This window comes from Lingula anatina, chromosome 1, assembly GCF_051362555.1.
Source record: "Lingula anatina isolate TDL-2025a chromosome 1, LinAna3.0, whole genome shotgun sequence".
NCBI classification, from domain to species: Eukaryota; Metazoa; Brachiopoda; class Lingulata; order Lingulida; family Lingulidae; genus Lingula; species Lingula anatina.
In genome coordinates this window covers 1,320,288-1,343,926 of record NC_141767.1, presented here as the reverse complement: position 1 = coordinate 1,343,926, position 23,639 = coordinate 1,320,288, and the positions used below count along the sequence as shown (strand labels likewise).

At 39.7% G+C, this 23,639-nt stretch overlaps 1 protein-coding gene across 4 annotated transcripts in view; it reads right to left on the bottom strand.

Annotated features, from left to right (window-relative positions):
* Positions 1 to 23,271, bottom strand: part of LOC106181113 (uncharacterized) — a 39,492-nt gene extending 16,221 nt beyond the window's left edge. The window contains exons 1-3 of one of the 4 annotated variants that reach the window (XM_013565398.3): positions 23,248 to 23,271; positions 6,618 to 6,861; positions 2,506 to 2,564 (exon numbers count right to left, since the gene is read on the bottom strand). In XM_013565398.3, coding sequence (XP_013420852.2) covers positions 2,506 to 2,564; positions 6,618 to 6,861; positions 23,248 to 23,256 — 312 coding nt within the window. In that variant the 5' untranslated portion in view covers positions 23,257 to 23,271. Of the gene's footprint in view, positions 1 to 2,505; positions 2,565 to 6,617; positions 6,862 to 6,958; positions 7,121 to 16,207; positions 16,459 to 19,893; positions 20,965 to 23,247 lie in introns of those variants that run through there. The other 3 variants (XM_013565399.3, XM_013565401.3, XM_087003800.1) reach the window with 3 other exon arrangements.
* Positions 23,272 to 23,639: the final 368 nt, after the last annotated feature.

Sequence of the window (23,639 nt, the reverse complement as noted above, 5' to 3'; positions counted from 1 at the left end):
TATATCAAGTAATGATAACAATAATAAATGTATAATGTTTGTAATGTTTTGTTTATTTAAGTGTAGAGAGATGACAAGATGTGACATTATATCATTTTGATCTCAGTGACGTTTTATCATTTATATTTATACAGTATAAACAATACATGCACATGTATAAAGTGTATGTCTGAATGATTAATTAGACATTTGATAAAGGAATATTTTGAAACGTGATTCAGAATGCTTCCTGCTTTGTGGATTTTATTTTTGTTGCTGCTAATGCAAGCATGGCTGGTTTTTCGTAAGTGGAGCTGCTCGTGTGTCAACAATGGAGGGAAATATTGCCAAAAAAGTGATCACAAAGTTTCAACCTCGAGTTAATTAAGCCCATTGTTTACTGTCAGCTTGGGTAACTTAAAGATATTGTTGGCAAAATATAATACACACAATCTGGAAAATAACAATACCAAAATAGGGCGGATGAAATATAGAGCCAATTAAAAGTACTGTTGCGGATAATTAACTTCTTGAGAAATGTCAAAAATTGGAAATAAGACATTACTCACATACTAGGGGTTTAAAAACGGTCCAACCCAGACGGGTTGGTCTATGATCTATTGTGTCAAACACGTCTCTTAGAGTATATTAATCACTTCTTCACAATAAAACCTTGATTTAACAAAGGGCATCTAAGCGGTAATTTGGAATTGAAAGCCATGAAATTGCCCAGAAAAAAGTTTACCGTGTGTGCGCTAGTTCCAAGCACGGCGAGCTATCGAGTTACGTGTTAGGGGGGATTTTTCCGTGATAAATCTCGGGGTTCCCTTGGTTTATCACAACAGACTTTGTTTGCTTAACAATGTAACGACATTCAACAAAAATAAAGTTCTTTAACTGTTTAATTACTGAAACATACATGCACAGTCCTAGAGACTATCTGATAGCTGCCGATGAAAAGTGCAGTTTTTATTTGTTTAAAGTAGATTCACTTTGTAGACTTCTTACTGAGCTTTGTAGCAAAGAATGTGTGCATTACGGTTTAGGTTTTGGCTTGCACCCTTGAACTTAATCGCAGGCTTTGTTTAGATTTCTTTTTATAAGTGAGACCTTTGGCTTTTGTTTTAAAGTGCGCCACATCGGTGCTTGCCCTGGGGCTAGATTGTTCCAAAGAATCAAATACAAAAACAGTGCTTACTTAAGACGGCTAAGATGTAAACCTGGAAAGTTAAAACCCCATTTTTATCGGCTTATCTCTCATTCGAGATAAGTAGCCCGATCTTAGGGTAAAAATGTTATGGACGTATTTTTATCGCGATTCTCTACTGGTTCTATCGTGCAAATAATCAACCTTTAGCCTGTGCATGCAAAGGAAATGTTCCGCTACAAACAGGAAGTGTTTTGATACACACCGAATATCCTCTGAAAAACACATTCATTAAATATGAGTAAAAAACGTGAGAACTAGGACTCGGTTAATATTTTCCAGTTGTTATGTTTTGTGTTTGATGATTGGTCCGAATGCACCACGTTCAGTACACAGCGGTAGACCAAAGCCCTGGGCATTCCCAGCTGATCTTTTTTATTGGAGGGCAACACTACTTACACGCCCTATTGTTTGGGAAATGAAACCATTGTTTCAGTAATTTCTTCCCAGGACTGTGTTAGTGTGAGAACTGGCCCAGCATGGGTGGGAGAGCTCGGTTTTGCTACGTGAATGTATCGGTGATTCACGTGCCGATTCATTGGATTCACGCACAGTGCCTGGGAATCTGTGTCTCACATGACGCACCAATCCAAGATGCCACTGACCACTTAACTGCGTTAAAGGCAATATTCTGCAAGAGACACCTGATGATGCGAGCGCCATGTCAAATTGGCTCTTTACCAAACTCTTAACTCGCATGCAGATGGCATCACATGCAGCAACTCTGCCCTTAATGGCGTAAACATCCTAACAAATTTCAAATTTAATTGTATACACAAACCAGAATGCTGGTTACGCATGCTTAAATAAAGTTGAGATGACGGTTGACCTTCTGTAAATGCACACAAAGTGAAATTAACTCATCAAGCCACCGACGTTCGAACCGTCATCCTACCGAATCCATTTCAGCTTTCAGAATGAGACGGCAGTAACGATTCATTAACTTAAATCCGATGACATTTTGACAAAGAAGGCTCCCTAGACTTTTTGTTTGGGTAAAGAAACTTAGCATATCTTTTACGCCTCACAAGCTGTTTCTATCTCCGCGAGTATAATACGTTTGTACCGAGAACCAGTTTATTAAGTGGAGCATACAGTACCTTGAAAGAAGAACTAAGAGGCAGGGCGACGCCATGTAATAATTGAAAAGGTTTTCCAGGGGCTTCGTGAAAAGCAATATGCCCATGTGCTTCACGCTCCTATTCCAGAATCAATACATTCAGGGAAAGACGACGACTTTGGTCGTAATCTGCCGTTGCACCCTCTGAGCATCAAACCATGCTTTCAATATGTAAAACCATTTCCAAATGAAGTCTTACCTTCGTCTTCCCGTAAGGCAGCTTTCCGATATGATTTTTGGTCACCCAGTTATCTGTACCTAAGAAAATAAATAGAGAAATAAATAAAAACAGACGAAAATACGTGGTATATATCTATTAAAAAAGAAACAAGAAGGAAAGAAGATATGCACGTACTAGTTCAATAAGTCAGTTGAAGCGAGTCATGAGATATTAAATGTAACAATTACGTATAAAAAACAGAATGCACCAACACGCAGTTGCCTCATTAAACGGCGGAAGCCAATAGAAGCCATATTAAGTGGGTCTGAAAACCAATAACTCCTTTAAAGGAGCAATTGAGTGTCATAAAACGCATTTAGCTATAGTTGACATAATCTGGTATTAGCATGCACAGCTATCCTGTGGTAGAATAGTGAAGAATGGACTGGGTTTTAACTAAGGGTTTTGCCTTTCGTGACAGCTTCTTGCAAGGGAGCATAATGGCTTTAATTTTTGCCCTGTCATACAACTCAAACACAAACGAAGACAAATACATTTGGCCTTTAACGCTCAGGAGTGGCGTGGGGGCGGGGTAGCCGTGCTGAGTAGTCATTTTTTCAAACAAATTACTCGCCAGATCATACAGCTACCGCATACGAAAGTGCTGAGAACGTAATTTTATTTATCCAAAATTTATTTTGATTCTGCTTCTCCGTTTTATATTTCAAACAATGATTCAAAGCGAAGGGACATGTCGACAAATGATGTAAAACGCAAAGAACAGGCGCTGAGTAGTTCTCATTCAAGTTCTATTCTAAATACCCCCTTTTGGGATACGTCGTCCAAAGCTTTAACATGGCCAAGACCATGGGGCTGATGAACTAAATAGATTACCCACTTAAAAGTGTATGGCAATTGACTCCCTACAAAACTCCAAGATTAGTACCTTGCCTTTTTCAACTACAGGTATCTGTACAACAACATCTCAAAAGAGTTGTTTCCAATTAAAGTACTCAAGGTGCCGGGTTCCATTGTTTTTGAAGGTTCCTGCAGAATAGAGATTGGTGCCTGGTTTTAAATTGGACGAACCTTGTTGCCAGCTACACGGAGCCAACTACACGTGTTGCACTCTACAGAATTGGGGGTGGGTTGCAGTATCCCAGCAATGAGATACTTCCCTCTTTGGTTTTTAGATTACGTTCGTTAGTTCAGTTTATATTCACGGAAAGGGAGAACACATGGGTTCGGTTGGTGCATTATTTTACAATATCATAGGAATCTGTCACCTGTTTTATGTTTTTTCTAAACGTTAGAACACAAGTAAGGAGGGAATAAAGTAACATGACAGTATTTCACTTTCAGACCAATCATAAAATTTGGGACAGGCATTAAAACGAAAATAAATTTAAAGAGAGAGAGATCCAAGAACGCGGAATGAGGCACCCATGCATGAACCGGAAGTAGGAAGTTCCTGTCTGACGATTTCAAAAATACCTGTCTGCTGCACGTACGCGGGATCTCTCACCTCTCACTCATCCATTGCATCGGTCGTTAACTACAGGATAGACACGTCTGGGCGAGGAAGGTGCTTCATGGCAGACTGCCAGAGACGAGCTGACTGAAGCCTTCTGTGGCGAAGGGGGCAAATTAGCAAGTGGCCGGCTATGAGAGGATTTTAAGTCTGGAATGGCTGGCGCTTGGTAATCTAGACTACACCCAAAGACAAGAACGCAGTAAGGATCAAAACACGATATAATATTTAGCCTTTGTACTCGCAGCAGCGATATTTCTTTCTAAAATTCAATGCTGTTTTCGAATTATATGCTTTTAAATGCGATTTCAGTTCAAAGAAAAGGCGTGGTGGAGACGGAGATTGTTTTACAGATTCGACAATCCCCGCATTACCGACCACAAACCATTAAGCTGGGTGGATGTCTCAGTTCCACGAGCCTTCTGTCAATCACCAATGTATCTGCCCTTCTCATGAAATCATCCCAGATCATCCACGGAATGATGTCAAAATATATGTTTTTATTCACTTCCTGATCTGTTACATCTGTTTATGCAATACGACATCCACCAACTCGCTCTTTCAACAAGATGACATCAGATAATAGTCATACAGTGATGTTGGCATATTTCAAGAATTACAAATAAATGATTTAGCAGAAGGCAAAATGCGTCTTCTTCCACCTATTTTAAAAACAATGAGACATACCCAAACCACACAAAAAGCTTTTAACATTAAAACATAAGGAAAACAAAACAGACTCGCGTCTTTCGCCCTTCCTAAACGTATCTTTCAATTAACACAAGTGACATGACGGCATTTGGTGTTCGGACAGACTATTTCATTTTCTTTCGCGTAAAATGGATACATAGAGGACGATTGTTTCTGTCAATATACTGTCATTTTTTTCAGATAACGCTATGCTATTTTTTTTTTTTTTTTTTTTTTTTTTTTTTTTTTTTTTTTTGCCGACATGACTACCCTCTTAATATATTAAAACACCTACTTCTTTATCAGATGGCGAGATGTTCATATTTTGTAAGAAAGTGAAAAGTCTAAGTTCGTGAGATGCCACAATGCCTGCTTTTTGTAAGATTCTATAAATCCCTAAGAAAACAGTCAATCTTAATGACTTATGTCACTTATATTTTCTGAAGTAACAAACAACCAGCTCATAAATCTAATGCCATCCATCCACGCGTTACGCCATTAACGAAACGAATCAATCTTGTGGTAAAATGTCTCCATTTACTCTGCGTGTTATCATATCATATCAGCGGTTGACAAATACCGAGCAATTGACTCAACCAGCAAGCTGTGGTTTGTGGGAAGCGAAAAGAGACTTTTCAAAATGAAATAGTGACTAATGGCATCATTCCGTCAACTTGGCCCAAACAGAGGTAAAGCTCAGATAGCTGGAACGAACCAGAACCACCAAAAGTGGCGCAGAGAGGCAATCCAGGGTCCATCAGGGGGAACAATAGTGAAGTTAATGATTACCATTTCGTTCTCAGGTGTTAGGCGTAATATCTTGATTCGAAGACAAAGGGCCTGCCTTATCAGAACCACATTGCCTTCCAAGGCCTGCTTTGATTTGTTCTGCTGCGTGCCAACATTACCCTGCCACGCGAGGCAAATGCGTTTTTATTGGTGTAACAATCTGCTTTAACATCGACTCCAAGGCGAGGGAACAGACGCTTAAAGCCTATGCTCCCTAAGTACAAACAAGTCATTTTCTTAGTTCCGACATAACAAGGAGAAGTCGTATCGATTGATGTCATTATTCCGGATCATTAAACTGTCCGTGTTTTTTTCCACTGAACCCTGTTAATCAACCCGGGATAATAAGTGTCCGCTTTGAGTTAATTGTCCCGCATCATCACAACCATTATCCCCTCCCTCTCTCTCTCTCTCTCTCTCTCTCTCTCTCTCTCTCTCTCTCTCCTATTTGACAAAAATAAACTTCGATTCGATGTTTTACTGATATAGCGTATACCTACATTAATTCAAGGCAATGATAATTTCTTTATCAGAAATAAATACGTTAGTGTTTATTGTCTACCTTGTGTACTACAAACAATCTTTACGTTTCGCTCAGTCTTATTTGCAATCCGGACTCTACCAAAAGCTATAATATTTCAAGTAAAAAAAATGTGCGTAAAACTGGAGAAAACAAGTGGGAATTCGGGGGCACGGTAGCACTGACATCAACAACGGTCCACATGTAAGTCGTTTATGCCTTGCTTTATGGCGTGTTCCACGTTCTTTGCTTCAAACAACTTGTCGACTTCAATCAACAGCGGGTGCCAAGTATACACGCCGAAGCACGATTTTGAAACAAACGCGAAACAAAAATAGCAGAAAAATTTTGGGAATCTCAGCCAGAGTACTTTCTCCTGTCATATATTCCAGTAAACACCATCATTTCCACGTCTTGTATATACAGATAAAAACCTTGTATACATTAAGCTGACCCCGACCCCACGGTTAAAGACATAAACGCTTATAAATCCTCACAGACGCAACTTCACATTACACTGCCAACCGCTACTTCTAAACAACACTTGTAGGTAGATTACTTTTTTCCTTTAAATATATATTTAAAGACATATAGATAGAAAAATCAAATGAAATAGCTTACCGTAGCCTTTCTTTATCAATTTATTCTCCCAGTGTCTATTGTGGTACGTTCTGGCTTCTAAAGTAACAACACATAACAGTAATGTCACTGTCAATCGTAGTATAGAACTGTTGCTCTGGTCACGTATACAATCCATTTTCCTTTGACTCTGTGTTGCTAAATTGCACTTCTTGTCTGTAGAGAGTGATAACTTCTTGGAGTTAGAGAGTTCAGTCGACGTCCTCGAGTATCGCGTAGCTTGGAGCTGTAATGAAAACACAAAATGTGTGAAAGTGTGCTGGTTTATATAGCAGTCCGAGAGAGTGACACATGCAAATCGGGGTCAATATTTGTGATATTACTAAGGGGTTTGGTTTTATGGCCTTTAAGTGAAATATGATCTTCCAGTAGTATGACGAAAGCAAATTGTTCCAGATTGCGGAAAAGAGTGATTTTCTGATTAACGGTAGCGGAGGCAGCGTGTTGTACGTATGCGTCAGTGGCGACATCTGACGGGTATGAACGCGGTATAGAAACCACATACTGGCAAACAGATGGTTTTAGGGTTTGCAGACCTGAACTTTTAGTAACGTTTAAATGAAGCAAGAAAACGTCGATTACTTAAGATTACAACTTGTTTTGCTAAGAGCATGTGTCTTAGTGGAACGCATACTGACGACGGCGTTGTTATAACTACTTTCTGCCGGTTGATCTGTAAACGTAGTGTAATCCGGTTAACTTTGATGCTACGCACTCAACAAGAAATGTAAAATGCCCAACCGCGTTTCTCGAAAACAATACTACAATAAAACATGTGTTCAGGTAAAGAAAGTTGGATACTGTTCCCGATGTACAAGTGGCTGTCTGCCAGTTCTATTGCATTGCATTACCTCTTACATTGGTAACGTATATCCGTAGCAAAATTCCATGTGGTTAGCCCAGAGAGAATATTGGCAAAAATAGATTTTTTTCTAATCGGTGGGGGACTTTTTCAAACTTGTGCACCATTCGTCAAACTTTCTTTATGTTCAATGAAATAATAAATGGTGTCAAGCGAAATAGGGAATCACGGTTTGCCTAACTAAGCAGTAGTAATACGGAAATGTATTTACAGGGTGTTCTGCCACTGCAGCTACAAAAAGCGCACTACCTCAAGCTGAGAAAGGCACACACGTTTTTACACAAAACACATCTGGGCCGCTGCTGTTCATGAGACACACTCCATACTAGATACAATGAAGCACCAAGGCTTAACAATCAACTACAGTCCGTTAAACGTCCACTTTAACGGCCAGTAGTCAGAGAGCGTAGCGTTCTGACCTTTCTTTAACCGCTGGACATTAAGCATTTCGAGCTCTTCCACTGACCGTAGATCCTCCTGATGATGCCCTTCTCCTAAAAATTCCGATTAACAGAGTAACGTTATTGAGATCATTTTATAGCTGATTTATAGGTTGTGGAAGTAAGAGTTTTTTTTTTATTTTTTGCAAACCAATAAAAATCAAAAGAACGCCCCAAAATTTAACCTAACTGTATCAGAATGGATAAAAAGAACAGGCTGAACGTTTTGAGATAAACAAATCCTTTTCTACACACGCTGTTTGTAAGAAAAGTTGCAGACGGCTTTCCGCTTTATCAGCTAGAAGTTAATTACACCACATGCAGCTGTGAATGAACAGAAGAATCTTGTAAGTAGCTTCATATCTTACCAAAGTGGATGTGGTGAAAAAAATCCAATGATTTATGGCACTAAACACGGGTCACAGCGTCTGTAATTACTGGAGCTGTTGGCATGTTTTATTGGTGGCCGGGGACGTATTTTCCACGTCACTGATTCCTATGGTCATCAACGGTTCTCTTTGATAAATAGATGTGGTAAAGCACATCAACTATGCCATGTAGTGAACAAAATGCTTTATTATTGACGCCTCTCATTGTCATCTAGGCTTCATATCCCACACCGAAAGTTTACAATATTCAGAAAGATATAAATAATCAGAATGGAATTAGTTTTTTTATTTTTTTATCTATATCTGCATCATCTTATCAAATGTTTCATCTTGCAGTGATTGTGATAATTTATATGTAAAATAACATCATTGACTAGATCTGTACCACACTGTCACATGTAGGTTTAAACACTGTCTTTCAACATGGCATATTTCAACAAATCTGCCGCCAAAATGAATATTTAACTGAACCATCTAAACATTTTATCAATTTTCTCGCTATCTTACAAAGTGGTTCAGTTATGGGTGGCGGAAGAGAGCCCTGGTACGCCTTGGCGCTGTATCGTACCTAACAAGCGGGGTGACGGGAGCATCAGATAATCTCCACCAGTACCAGTTGCCGGGTCTTGCTTGAGGAGAGCGAAAGTGTCGTCTGCGCCTTTCAAAGGCCACTTTTAACACTCAAAAACCGTTGAACATAATCTGACGTCACGCCCCTTGGTTCAAGAACAGTAATTAAAGGTTCTTGGACCATAACTGGATGGCTGTCTGGGATGGCGTACAGAAGTCAAGTAACATTGATGACTGCGAATTGACTTTGAAGGGTGTCAAGAATGAATGCCAGGAGAGTAAAGAGCGGGGCGTGAACGCAACAGCATGACCATTTTCTTAAAAACATTTTTGATTTAAAAAGTGGTTTTCAGTGCACTTGTGACTAACTTTGCGCTCTGTGAACTCGACAAGTAAGAACAGTTGCTCAATAGATACGAATCAAACCCAAGCACATTTTCCTGGCCACTAAAAAAAACTAACATGCCTAAATGCCTTTTTTATTGCTGATCGAAATAAGATAAAGAAGGGATTGAAGCTAAGAGGTAAACCTGTGTAGTGTGCGGGTCAACTTTCACCCCTGGTTTCTGTGTTCAAAGCTACCTACTGTGTTGCAAATAAATTTTATTAACTGGACTGCTTCGATAGTAGATTATCAGGGATTTGTTTTGGAAATGCGTTGTTTCTTTAATAAACTCTTCCTGGTTAGAAAATTGAACTGAATACACGTGATTAACAAGAAAAGTATTCATGATGTAATGTACAAACATGAATTAATCCCCATAAGATCAATGACGTGGGTCTAAGAATACAACGCCAATGAACAATGTATATGGACTATCAATTGGGACTTAATATCAATTGTATTGTCATTACAGGTCCTTCTATTCCATTAGACAGTGCACTTATCGTCTTTTTTAGGCGTCTTATCGTACTGCAAAGACATAGTGTCTGTCAATAACACTTCTAGTCTGTTCCATTTCTATTGTTATGTCGTTTAATTCACCTGGCAGACCTTTTCCTTTAAGCGTTTAGCAGGTCGTAATGGATTAATAAACGTGCAATATATCGTGAAAAACTAAGTATAAACCTGTAATCTAAGAATAATGGCCAGCCGGAAACCATTCAATTCCCTTTCCATTTTCTCCTTTCTAAGCTCGGTGAGCAACGGGACTTATCCACCCTGGCTGGTGATTTATAGAGAGGGCTTGCAAAATCTAAACCCGACCCAAAATGAACAATCCGTATCCGTACATATAAAATTATAAATAATGAAAGGTATCCGACTTGTTCCGATTGGATTGCATTGAAAACGACAAATATCAAGTTTCTAAAGGAAAAAACAAAACGTGTGCTACCGGGAACATGGCAACAAACACCCTGTAAGACTATTTTATCAACACACGCCTGTTCCAAAATTATTGGCTGCGTGTAGAATTGGTGCGGCCCCGATTTGGTTGGCTGGTAAGGAAATCATGACAATTCTGATGTAGAATCTCAAAACAAGCACGAATCCTTACCATCCGTGTTCACTGTGATGGTATACATCACATATATCAGAGTCCGGTATGGAGGTTACTCTTTACTGTAATAAAAGAAATTTACATCTTCGCACAATTTTTGACGACGAGTGGATTACTGGTAAGAAAATACTAAGTGGTATATCTATCCAATTATAAGATACGTTTGCAAATTCAACGTTTCTTCAAAGCCAAAAGGAAGCCCTTCTAACATGACACCGTTTTGAGGATAAATCGCCACAGTCAGTAGCAGTTTAGTTTATAACCACAGGGCAACACTGGTAGGGTATTAACAAATTGTGCCATTGGAAACTGGAAGTTCAGAATCTGGCAATGAACCTTACATGTACAATTGCACCCCTGGCCTGTCACGCAAAATGTGTTGAAATAAAGCGAGCAAAGCATCTGTTTCATTGCTTATTGTTTTCTCCACTATTTACCATTCGAAATGATGGGAATTAAAGATGATAAAGAACTTTCACTTCTACGTGACTCCAAGAATCTTATCTTATACAAATGCTAATTCCGTGTCAGAATGCGGTCAAAGAGGCTGCTCTTCGTCACAGTCGTTATACTTAATTGACAATTAGTTATCTACCCTAACCCAGCTCCTTGCCACTCAGCCAAGTTTCAAATCACATAGATCTGAAGATTTTTCTGTCCAAATAGTGGTGCATCATCACTTCTTCCCTCTGTCTAAATACTAGCTCTAGCTCTTTTTGCATTATCTCTCTCCTTAGCCTTGAAGTTAAGTTCCCTGAATTATAGTAGTTCCGCCATGATACTAACAGGTGGTACATAAATAAAACGGTTAAAAAACCATAAGGAAATGTTTCATACTGTTTAATGTGCAGTTGGAAGAAAGAATACTACTGAATTACATCTCATCTCTTAAAGCTTCAACGAGAAAATGCGAGTAGGATTAGAGTAAGTCACTGTTTTATTATAACTGAAAAAAAAAACAGCATAAAACACGGAACAACTGTTGTTGGCATTTTTAATTATTGGAGAGCGTTGTCCTGGCATAGCTTACGACGTAAATGGTGTTTTTGGCTATGTTCATATGACCACCCCTTGTGCTGAACTAACCCTCCACAGTAAACAATTGTAACAGAATTTGTATCAAATGTATTGGAGTTGAAAAGCAATCAAAAGAATTAAATTTACAACATTGAAACATCGATCACCCACCACATATGTTAGTTCTCAATAGCTGGAAAAGAGTTCAGCATTGGGTGAACAGAGAGAGAAAAAGAGAGAGAGAGAGAGAGAGAGAGAGCATGGTATATACTGTTGGTGCAAGGTGTCCGTGATGTGAATAGCATCGCACATTAGAAGACAATTCTCTACAACCCACATACAAATAGCACAGGAAGACACGCAATCAATATCCTGCATAGTATCGTGTCTTTAAAGTACCATTTCATGTTTAAGTCGTGCTTGCATTATGGAAATGCATCTCCAAAACTGACAGAAAAAGATGAGTTCCGAGGAGACGGGAAACATTACATTCAATACATGATTTGTCATATAACTACCGCAACGGGCACCTGCTTTTTTCTGACGATGACACTGATCAACGGCTACCAACGTCAAAGATTCCAACCTGTCTGGACGGTGCTATCGTCTAATTACAATCACATGTTTGGCACAAATATGATTGCTTCATTCTAAGCTCATTTTTTCTCAAAGAAATCATTCCCGTTTAGAGTGAACGAAACCAATCCCTATAAATAACCTAAACTGGCAAAGTTACTTTAGAATGAAATGTACGAAAAAGTTAAAAAGATATTCGTAATTTAAATGAATCACTGTGATTTATTTGAAACAATTATCAATGGGCGGTATTGAAATACCATTTGTAATCAAGAAATCAAAGATGGCCCAGTCATTTTCATGCCACGCGGTATTGAAAGTTCGAGGATATTCGTCATCTGACGTTTGAAGAATATCCTCGTCTCTTTGAGATCATTTCACAGGAAGTGAATGAAATATCATTTTCATCCAAGACACCCAAGTCACAGTAATCGCTTCAAAATCTGTGAGAATATGTATAAGGATATGTGTCTTATGGCAATCTGACGTCATTCATTGTCTCATTAACACGGAATATATGTCTTAGGATGGTCTTGCCAGTTGTCCAGTCACTGCTTGACCACAATGACCACAATGACATCCTAGTCGCCAAGTGTATCTATAGGAACTATCTGACCAGTCAACAGCTGTAGACAGTGTGGAACTGTATATCTAGATACCATGGGCCACACCAGACGTAGCTACCAACACAGAGAACAATATCAAGTCAACAACAGTCACCAACTAACACACAGAACGAAACGTCAACCACCAACCAACAAAGAGACGTCAACCGCAGCCACCAACCAACAGCCGCAGAGTCTTGTCTCAATTGACAACATATGTGCTTGCTTGCCACAAAAGTGCAAACACCCAAATAATAGCAGAGAGTTGGACATGTTGAGTTACTCATTGATATAGAATAAGCTAACTCCATTGTGTATCAGGGAACCGTTGTATGTGGCCCTCAATTCCAATTATCGCTTCCGTCATCGCACTTGAAAACGTTTTCTTATATTGGAGAAGTTTTGTTGCCATCTGTCTTCGTTTCATTAGTTTAATGTTTGAAAGTAATGAATGGACGTCAGCATCGAAATATACTGCCTATTTCTGCCTTCACAACTCTAATCAAGAATGAAAAGAAAATGTATCGCCTTTTCATTATTTGCAAGACGTTATTGCTACGCAGTGGGGCTCTCTGTGGAAGTGTCCGTTTAAAGCTCGCCTTGAATTATTGAGTACGAGCTGGCGTTTTGATTTCTAATAGTTCTGATTAAAAACACAGGATTAGAAAAAATGTGGGCGTTAATGTCCCGTCGACTAAATAAAAGTAATATATCATCAGTAATTGTGTGTTATATTGTGTTTTAACCTTAGTACCGCCAACATTGCATGAACTGAATGATTAGGAATATGGCATTGAATGGTTTAACAAAACCGTCCTGTCTAATGAAAATTTATGTATGAACATATAGCAAAGACTGAAATGATTCCGGATACAGGGGATAATATACCCAATTATAACCATTTCCCTGGATGCGATCACTATGAATGATATCGGAACATTTCCAGCACGCTTTTCGTCGGCAATTCTTCCACGATCTGGAAGCACTATTGGGAGGCAAGCCAGAATGCAAACAATGTTTGTAGATTGGGGTAAATAATACTTTCGACATTTTACACATACCCAATAAACATGCATGATATCTGTCTGGCGAATTATTCTGACGTTTTTTCTAAGGAAGCCACCCACAGGCAAGACCAGACCAGAAAACGATAGATTTGAGCGTGTACCAATGTGCTATGGCCAATCCGGTAACAAGGCTGCGTGGGTGTGTGCCTTTGAATATTGCATACTTAGTCCTCAGATGACAGCATTATCCATCATTTCGTTAGTAATGAACATTGTTCAAAGTGCATTTTGAGATGAAAATCTTGATGGCATGAAAATCAACACGAACATAACAAGACATACCATGTTGGGACGCATATGCTTCATGTTTCCAGTATGTTATTGCTCTTCCATGGTACACGTCAAAAAATGAATGGGTATTTTCATCATAATTAAGGACCTTTTGCGGAAATTGCCTCATAGATTATGGTCCTATTTCAGAATGGGTTCATCTCAAACAAATATGGGAGATAAAAGAAATTCCATTTCATGAACTCTGTGTAATATGGCAGACATTAACACAGAACACACGGTGCAAATACACGTGCCGGGTTCAGACTAACGCTGAACTTTTAAACAAATGGAGAATATGACGGTTTTTACTATTGAGACATTATAAAGCTTTACAAAACTCGGCAGATAATTGGTAATTTGTTTGACAGTTTAAGGCCGCGAGCACAACACGAGCACCTTAAGCGAACATCACCTCATGGGTTTTTAACGGAGCTAATAACATAGCTCCAACTCTACCAACAAAACGAGAGTAGATTTGCAATACATGGGCTATTGTTTGGTTTCAAGGGCAACAGTAGTTAACGCAATGTCAAAAGCTGTACCGAGAGGGGGTCCAAGAAATGACAAAGGGGTTGCTCTATGAAAACCAAATGGTCTGTTCATTTGCTGTATATGATTTACGGTACTGAACCTATATTTCTACTTTCAGGTATTTTATTTTTTTTTTCTTTACGGAAAAGGCTACACCAAAAGCACAAAAACAGACACTGCTTAGCAAAAAAGATGTCACCAAACTTGTGTCTACTTCACTGTAAAGCACATAAAACAGAACCGATGTATGTGTGACAAGTTCGTACCTCCACGTAGGGAAACGCGGACTCTGATACACATATCACAAATCATAAGTTCTAAATTAAGACAAGGCAAAGTTAACGCTTACCTTTACTAAGTGCACTGTTTATAGGGGAAGAGTACCTGACGTTGTCGAGCAATTACAGATCACATCAATCCGCCCCGCCAATCCAGAAATATATATTTTATGGATTAAATCTATGCCGTATCCCTCCGCGCAACTTCTATGTTTTATAATCTTCCTTAATTCCTGATGTTGTGATAGAGCGCTACAGGCGATAAAGGTTGAACAATCGATTTAAGTTTTTATTGTCCTTTATGTATTTTAATGGATTGTTCCCTGCTGTCATGTAACTCCTATGGGAGTAAAGGTGGTAATACTAGAGCGGAGATACGTATATATAAATGCAGAATAATAGTAATACGGGATATAAAGAGAAACCCTAGTAGTTGCGGTTTTATATTTAGAATGTAGAGTCCTAAATAGAGCTCATATTGCCATTAACTAAGAAGACCGATACTGGCATTTCTGTCGAACAATTTTTACCATTTTCCAGAGTAACTCTGAAGAGTGTAGATCTGGCAGGTCCGTGGTGTCCGTGCTCTGGCGGGTCAGGACCGGGCACTGGACATCTGAACTGTTATGTATATACACACCTACCTGTGTGGGAAGGTTAACTTAATACTTTTAGGAGGATGTATATATGTCAGCCCAAGTCCAACCACGCCGAGCATGCTAAACATTGCCCTAACAGACATTTCTCTACTGTGTAGAGTCAAGAAGGGGGAAAAGTACAGAAGAGAGGGATTCTTAACTCACCTTAAAAGCCCGGGTCCCTGATGTAGCAAGCCCCCATAAAATGACCAACCTACCTCCCGCCTCTAGTATTTGATGAATAATGCAAGCCCCGGCGCCAATAACGTTGTTGGTTTTTGTTAATCGGAAATAACAGGGGGATGCCTTGTGAAGGTTGATAACCTAAAGTTCCAGGTACTCTGGTACTAACAACTGTATCTCTTTTTCAAAAGAAGGCCCACAGAGCACTCTTTAAAGTCTGCATGTCCTCCTGCCTACCCCGGGACTCCGCTATATCTTGGTATCATAGAAGATAGCGGGAAACCGCAACATCTTCAGAATACCAGCAGCCCAAGAGAATGTTCCTTGATTGTTCTAAGGTCGCTAGCGTTGCAACATACAACCATTGATAAGATTTCGCAGCGGAACAGCCATGAGAATGACGTCTATGAGATTTTTTTCATTTAGCATGATCAGAAAACCAATAAAAAGTACAGAAGTACGAATAATATTTTTTACATACTTCCTGTTCATATTTACAAAATTAAGCCTCTATTTTTGTGACGGATGCCGTTGCAGTCTGCCGAAATGTATCTCTGTTTGGCATGAAATGAAAGTCTGGTGTAAAAAACGTTGCCGGAGAACTAAAAGCGACGATAAAAAGCACTAGCTTTTAAACTTACCTTTAAAATAGTCGACTTGTTACAAAATTTTTACAAACACGCGTGCATAACCTCCGCATTACTGCTACACATGAAAGACGCTGACTCGAAATAGCTTCTATCTTCAACTTCGACGACTTAGTCAGATTTCACCGCGGGGAGCGTCGTAAAAAAGCTTTGCACACAAAATTCAGCATCTCTTTAATTGTATGGGTAGGCGACAAGATTACAGCTTTTTCATGATGCTTAACGACATCCCTTTTGTTAATGGGCACCTCGACTTCCTACTCTCATTACATGCAGGTTGGCAGGAGGCAGAGAGGGCACTGATGGTGGGGAATTATGCCCTATTAATGGTTATCTAATTGTCACTACCATGTTTTTAAGTGACATTCGTTGCCTGTTTTCCGCTTGGTAACCTTGTGTCGAAATCTCTATCTCATAATATCAGATCAAGGCAAGGTACGGTGTAATAAGAGTTGGTGACACGACCGGATTTTCTCCAATCCGCCAGTGCTAGGACGGGCGACTTCTATTACATACTATCGCTCTGAGGTCACTTATAGGTAGACTATCCACTTTTGAAAACGTCCTAAAGTCAGTTTCTATGTCTTCATATCGTGCAAACCTCATTTTCTATCTCAATTCAGATCTTAAGACTGGAGAGAAGGCATGTCGCTTTAAACTTTTTGGGAAACATTTAGAGTTGAATTATCTAATTAAAGATGGTGTAAAACATCGAAGTCGAGAAAAGACTTGTGAGTTGAAGAAAATTACTTCTTTTTTTCAAGGAAAGTTTAATTTGGTGGGAAAATCGAGGATAGGATACCGCTTATAGCTAACCTAAAGAAAATACCTGCTTTGGGTTGATTCGCGTCCAAAATCTGGTCTAATTATTCTAATCTAATTAGTTTTTGATATCGCTCTCAGCACGTGTTATTCACCTTTTAACAAACGGAACGGAATACTTATTTAGACGGCAATACATCCGCGTGAGTTCAGTCAAATCCCCGTAAGAACGCGTTTTTCCTCTTAACTCCCACTGTTATGTTTTATCGATGTTGACTCAATTGCTTATAATTCTGCCTACTAATGCAATTCAAATTTTGTAGATATATAAAGACTATTCTAATTGTTCCAGCAAACGGAAAAGTCATTAAATTGATTGCATATCCCCACTTTGTTGTTTTTCGCCCATTGACCTGGAAAAAAAACGCTGAATTGTTGATCCAACTTCTCACGGCTCTGACTAAATATACAATTCTAATTTATGTAGATATCTTTCGATTGGATTGTTCTTAGTAAGATAATGGGCTGATGGGGCTGAACTTGATATCGGCGCCCTCACCCAAGCTAAGGAGCGGTGTTACCTATGTCACGTGACGCTGGTTAAACAGGTGAAAGACTTCAAGTCACTCCTTTAAAACAAGGATATAATCTTAAAATAATTAAAAAAAGGTAATACTTTGCAACCAGATATTTTCCTTGCGTCATCCTGTTCATTTCTATGCATTATAACGCCTGGTTGTTCCTTTACCAAGACACAGACCTATTAAGATAGCGTTTCAATGATCTAATTATTGCCTTTAGGTGGCTTCGTGGCACGTAATGTTAACGTTATTTTGCACGTTGTTTAACAGCGTTGTTATGCGCGTTTCAGCTAATGGGTTAGTAAAGGCACTGAAAGAGCAAACAGGCTCCATCTCCATTCTTATGCTGCAGACGACCGTAATGTTGCAAATTTAGCAGAATAAGTTGTGAATTGATCACAGAACAGAACATGGCTCGTTTATCATAATATGTTATCGGATTTCAAATCTGACGCAAGAGAAAAAACAAACGTTGCGATGTTTTCAACACAAATACACTTGAACCGTTATAATCCTCTCTCTTTCTCTCTCTCTCTCTCTCTCTCTCTCTCACACACACACACACACACACACACACTCAAAAGTCGCAAGAATAAATTTTATTATTATTATTATTATTATTATTAATGTTATCATTATTATCATTAGGATGTAAAGCTAGGTATGGTAAAATAGTGAAAACCTCATCCCGTGACCCGTAATCAACCTAGTTCACGTGAAGGAAACTACCCACGTGCCTTACTTCGAAAGCAAGGGTGAAAAAAAAGCTACAAAAAACTAATCTTGCCAATTTACCTACAAGGGTAGAATGGCACCATGGACAGCAGGCCGCGTAATAGAAATCATCACAGATATTCACACTGTAATAATATCCTTTGTAACGTAACGGCGCAGCGGGGCATCTTCTTTCTTGTGGTTTTTATCCATAAACAAGAATTTTCAGAATGTTTTAGCAATTGTGGTTTCTAGTACAGTCACTTTTAGCAGCGTTCACACCACGGTGCCTTAGATCGAATCTGATTCGATCTCCTTAGCGTCAGCAGTCCGACATCTGACCCATCACTTTCTCGCATAATATTTCGTAAACTTTTAACTTCTGCTTTAGCATAAAACGAGAAGAAACTGGGTAAGCCACAATATTAGAATACAATCGGGAATGCTTGCGTCATAAGGATCGAATCAGAATCGGTCTATCGGGATCTAATGAGAACTTTGACTCTACTCAAACAGTTGGCGCGCGTCTCGCCGCGGAGTGTTAATACGATGGAAGTAGATTACAAGAAACGCTGAATGAAACGCGACGGGGTGGTAATCAGAACACGATGGGGACCTACCACGTCAAAGTCGACACTATGGTGCTTTTACTGATTTGACAGCAGTTATTGATAATCATGCTATGAATTGTTCCCACTACAAATGCCTTTCTTGTCTCATAACGCTCTCTGGGGCAACGGGTGCGGGCGGCAGAGGCGGCTATGTGAGCCTTTGCGGTATTCCTGCTATCTGAAGATCAGCGAGCAAGGGTCAAGGAAATGTGTTTAAGCCTACTTGTACGAGGGGAATGCCAAAAAAATTCGCTCTTTTAACGCCCTGCCTCGCTATCTTAGACTTAGGTTTCACTGGAGTCAGTTCAGGTAAATTGCTACTGCTCAAAGATAAACGACTCCCGCAAAGGATTAGTGATAATTTCTCTATCTTTCTCTAGCTTAACACATCCAGAAAGCTGAAAGGAGGAGGCACATCTGGTCGTGGTGGAGCTCTTGTGAATGCGACAGTTGAGACAACAATTGCGCCAGAGATGCCGCCACTGATAGGCTTTATCTTAGGGATTATCCCGACGCATTATCAGTTAATCATTGTTAATTCGGTGGCATTGAAGGAAGTAAGGCCTTGAGCGCGTGATGTGTAGACTGAACATTTTAAACAGGTTATCAATGGTAAAATTTTAGTTAAAGCTGTAATGTATCGATTTATGGTCAGTTATCATTAATAAAGATTAGGAGTTGCCCTATCAACCCGGTGACTAAACTTTAACGATAAGAATGCAGAATTACATGAAAAGGAACACGTACATTACAATACCGAGAAATTGAATTACGTGACTTAATTAACAGGGGATTGCCCTTTAGCGCACCGTAATAAAAGGTAGACAAAAAAGATGTCGACAGAGTAAGTAAAAAGTAAAGATGCGTGCTTTATGAAAAGTTTGAATGTGTTGAGCAGCACATAAAATGAACATAAGAATCTTAATATTACACCACACACACATACAGCTCACCACTTAACGCTTAATAAACCATTATCTCCCAGACAGTCACAGTGTCAACGAGTACGTACCTCTGCTGAAGCAAGTCTCCGTGCGTTTGAACCGTAATTTAAGAGGTAGGAGGCGGATTTCGTCTTCTCTTCAATCCCGATTGCACTCGTCTGGAGCACCTGTCAGACGAGCCAATTTGTCACTGTCTTCAGTAATATCTCGTCGTCAGTACAATAAAGGGTGGAAACGTAACGAGTAAGTTATACTGGATGACGAGTGACTTCAACAATTTATACAATGTACTTCTGAACACGTCCCTTTTCCCGATGGGCTTTCTCACAGTTATCTATCCTAATTTCTGGACTAGTCAAGAGTCCCTTTAAGTAGTTCTTTTGTTCTTACGAAGTAAACAACAGGTTCTTGTATTAACCTTTTGACTGGACACCGCGATCTGCTGCCCGGTGGCTACGTGTCGCACCTGTGATTGCTTAAAATATATTTGTATCCTAAAGGACGTGCACGGATCACCTTCCTAATGTCTCGTTAACTAGTTAAGTCCCAATTTATGTATGCCGGCGTCCGCTCTACTCAACTTGGGTACTCCGGACTTTTTACAGTGCACTAACCCGGCTCTTTGTGCGTACGTAGTGGCTTGATCGGCTGATGTATGCTTAGTTTTTGAGACGTCAAAGTTCAGTCCAGCAAAGTTAGCGAGTCAATCTATATATAGTATTTTCAGGTCTCTAAGATGACTCACTCACAAGGGGGGTGACAACTGGCTTATTCAGGATTCTGAAGAGAGAAATCAACCTCGAATAAAAAGATAGAGCTCTACACAACAATCCTGATTAATGAACTTCCGACAATCTTACCGGAGACCTGCCAGATTAAGTCCGCACTACTTAACACGCCTCAAGAACTCGGATCCTAGATCGTGTAAACGCATGTAAATCTTCGTTAAACGTTAGCCAGAATGATTTGCAGTTTTCAAATTATTTCTCGAAATAATCACGTCTAATATCACGTTCCTCTCAAACCACTTTTCATTGAACAAATCCGACTGTTATTTCACCAGACAGCCACTTAGCTAAGACGCTCGGACAAACTGGCAGGCGAAGAGAGAGGAGATCCGATGCGTTGCAGAGGCAGAAATAGTTATGTGCACCAAACTCTCCTCATCTGGTTTTTCAAACGAAGCTCAGCTCGTGAGAGAGTCCAATTATCTTTCATTTCATCTCATTTTTGCAATCCAAGCCCCTTGGACTTTAACAATAGCTGATTGAGAGCGGCAGGGAACCTGTGAATCGGAGGTAGCTATCTAATCTCTCGAGTTATAAAAAGTAATACTTTGAAAGGTCCCAGTATCGGGTTGCCGAACAGACGTCAGGCTAAATGGGCTGCGGCAACCTTACTCAATTAAAAATTGTTCCGCAACCTTCATCAGTTCCGGACCGATATAAATTGGGTAATTGATCCCCGCATCTCAACTTATTATAGAAATTTGGCTATATGTTGAGCCCCGTACAGGACCCGGATTGTTTGTAGGCCGTCAAGCACTGCTGGTCGGTATAAAGTGCGAAATGCGTTACTTGAGCTCTAGCATACAGAATTGATCATAACCTTACGAAAACAGATGATCTATTATAATATCAAACAAAGGAGGGGGAATAGGTAATTTCATACATCCAAAAAGGTGTTGAAGTGTTTCCTCTCCTCGTGAGAGGTTGTGACGTAAATGTGAAGTGAACACCTTTCGATGTTTGATTTTTAAAGAAAGTTTTCAGCAAGTTGAATACTACATTAGTTAAGTTAAAGAGAGACCACCTTATTCCAATGCGCTGGCCAAAAAATAACGTTACTCGGGAACGAAAATAAACCAGGTTGGTGCTCTGTTGGTACACCTTGAAGAACCTTGAAAAAACGGTTCACTCGAGCTCCCTCTACCTTCCAAGCCAGTTGCTGGGATATTTAAATGGTTTAAAAACAAACAAAGCCAAATACTTCTTTGTTCAGTAAAAATGATGCCGCAATTTATCCCTATACGTTACCCAAAATAGTCGTATTCGGGTATAAAGTAAGCCAAGCCTGGCGCTATGTTTGTAAACATCGTAGACCTTTCCAGAGAACGCACTGCTACGTCAACAACGCCGACTATTTACGCATCTCATCAATAGTTACTTAAACCCAGTTAATCTCTACTTGACATTCCTCTACCGGTCGATATCAACAGTGAAAACAATATCTCCCAAGTTTGGTATGGGGCCCTTTGCCATTGTGCAGTGACACCAAAGTTTACTCAAGATTAAAAATCCACATATTTTTTTTTTTAGTAACGCAGTCTGAGCACCTAACGTTTCAGCAAATGTGATCGTTGTTAAATGGCTGTGGTAAGCGTACGCCAGGGGATGGAGGGGGGGGGGGAAGGCAGTGTCACAGTTCTGAGACTCGGCGTGTGATCTTTTCAGCTGTTATAATGAGATTTTTTAGCAAAAACTAGCGTACTTTACTGATTCATAAATACTAACCAAAATGAAAAAAGTATTGAACAATAGTAAGCCAGTCAGAGAGGTGCTCTCGCATTACTGAACAGACGGGTTTACAACTTCATCATAAAAAATTAATTTAAAATCTTATAATCGCTTCTATCATCGATCTGCTTGCGAGACCCGCATAAAGTTGTCACCAGAAAAACCACCCAGGCGCTGATATGATGCAGTTTTTCAATCTTTTTTTCGGTCCCTAATCCCTAATTTCTTTTTAACTACCTGTACTACTATTTTCTCAGCCTGTAGCGTTCAGTGACTGTGGCCCGTATCTCCGTCTCTGCCCTCTCACTACTTGCCTATTTTCATGGTTATGATCAAAAGAAGTGAAAATGTTTGCCCTGACGTCTCTCTCGCTAAGTGCGGTGTGAATAATCACAGCTCTGAGGTCAGATATAATGCTCCATAACCGCAGAGTGGTCCGATCTCGTCACACTCGTTTCATTATGTCAGGTTAGATCACTTTCAAGTACCATTTTTTGTCTGTCAGTGCTGATGATATGTGGTAGGAGTCCGGTGCTAATAGCTTAATTAAATGTTCTGATGGTGTAATGAATATGTACCTTTCAGGTTCAGCCGCTTAAACCTTTGACACTTTTCGTCTAAAGGGTTTCCAGGATTTAGCGTGTGCGTGCGTGAATGATTGTGCATGCTTATATGTGCCCGTGAGATTAAGCCGGGGTTTCTGTGTGCGCGCGTGCATGTGCGTGCATGTGGGTTTGCATGTGTGCCTGTGCATGTGAGTGCTCCCATTAAGCAAACAAAAGTGTCAATCTTTATAACATACATTAGAATATTTTCGCTATTTTTCTGTCTTATTTACATAAATACAATCGCTTTCCGTTGGTATGTTACATGATATCAACGCAAAGATCGTGATGTCTTACTCACCCCCGTCATCCTTCACATCATCACAGCACGGGGTCTGCTACATCAAATAAAGTCACCGGTACCCGTTCCCCATAGTCGACACCTAAGACACTGCTAAAAAGAAGTCTATGATCTACTGCTTTCTTGATTTATTGCTTGATGCTACCAAGTACCAGTGACAATGAAATCACCACATTTAAACTCTATAACACGAACATTGCTGAAAAGGTTATCACTTCTTTCATTGTAACCAGGCCCACCTAAAAATCCAAGATCCTGCGTTAAAAGGCCCGTTTACACACTACAAAGTGTTTCACTTGGGGGCAATCCTGGTTCCCACTGCCTTTACTTAATAAATGGAATGATAAATCCTTAAGTTAATTCGTCTAAATGCTATTTTCGACTTTTTATCG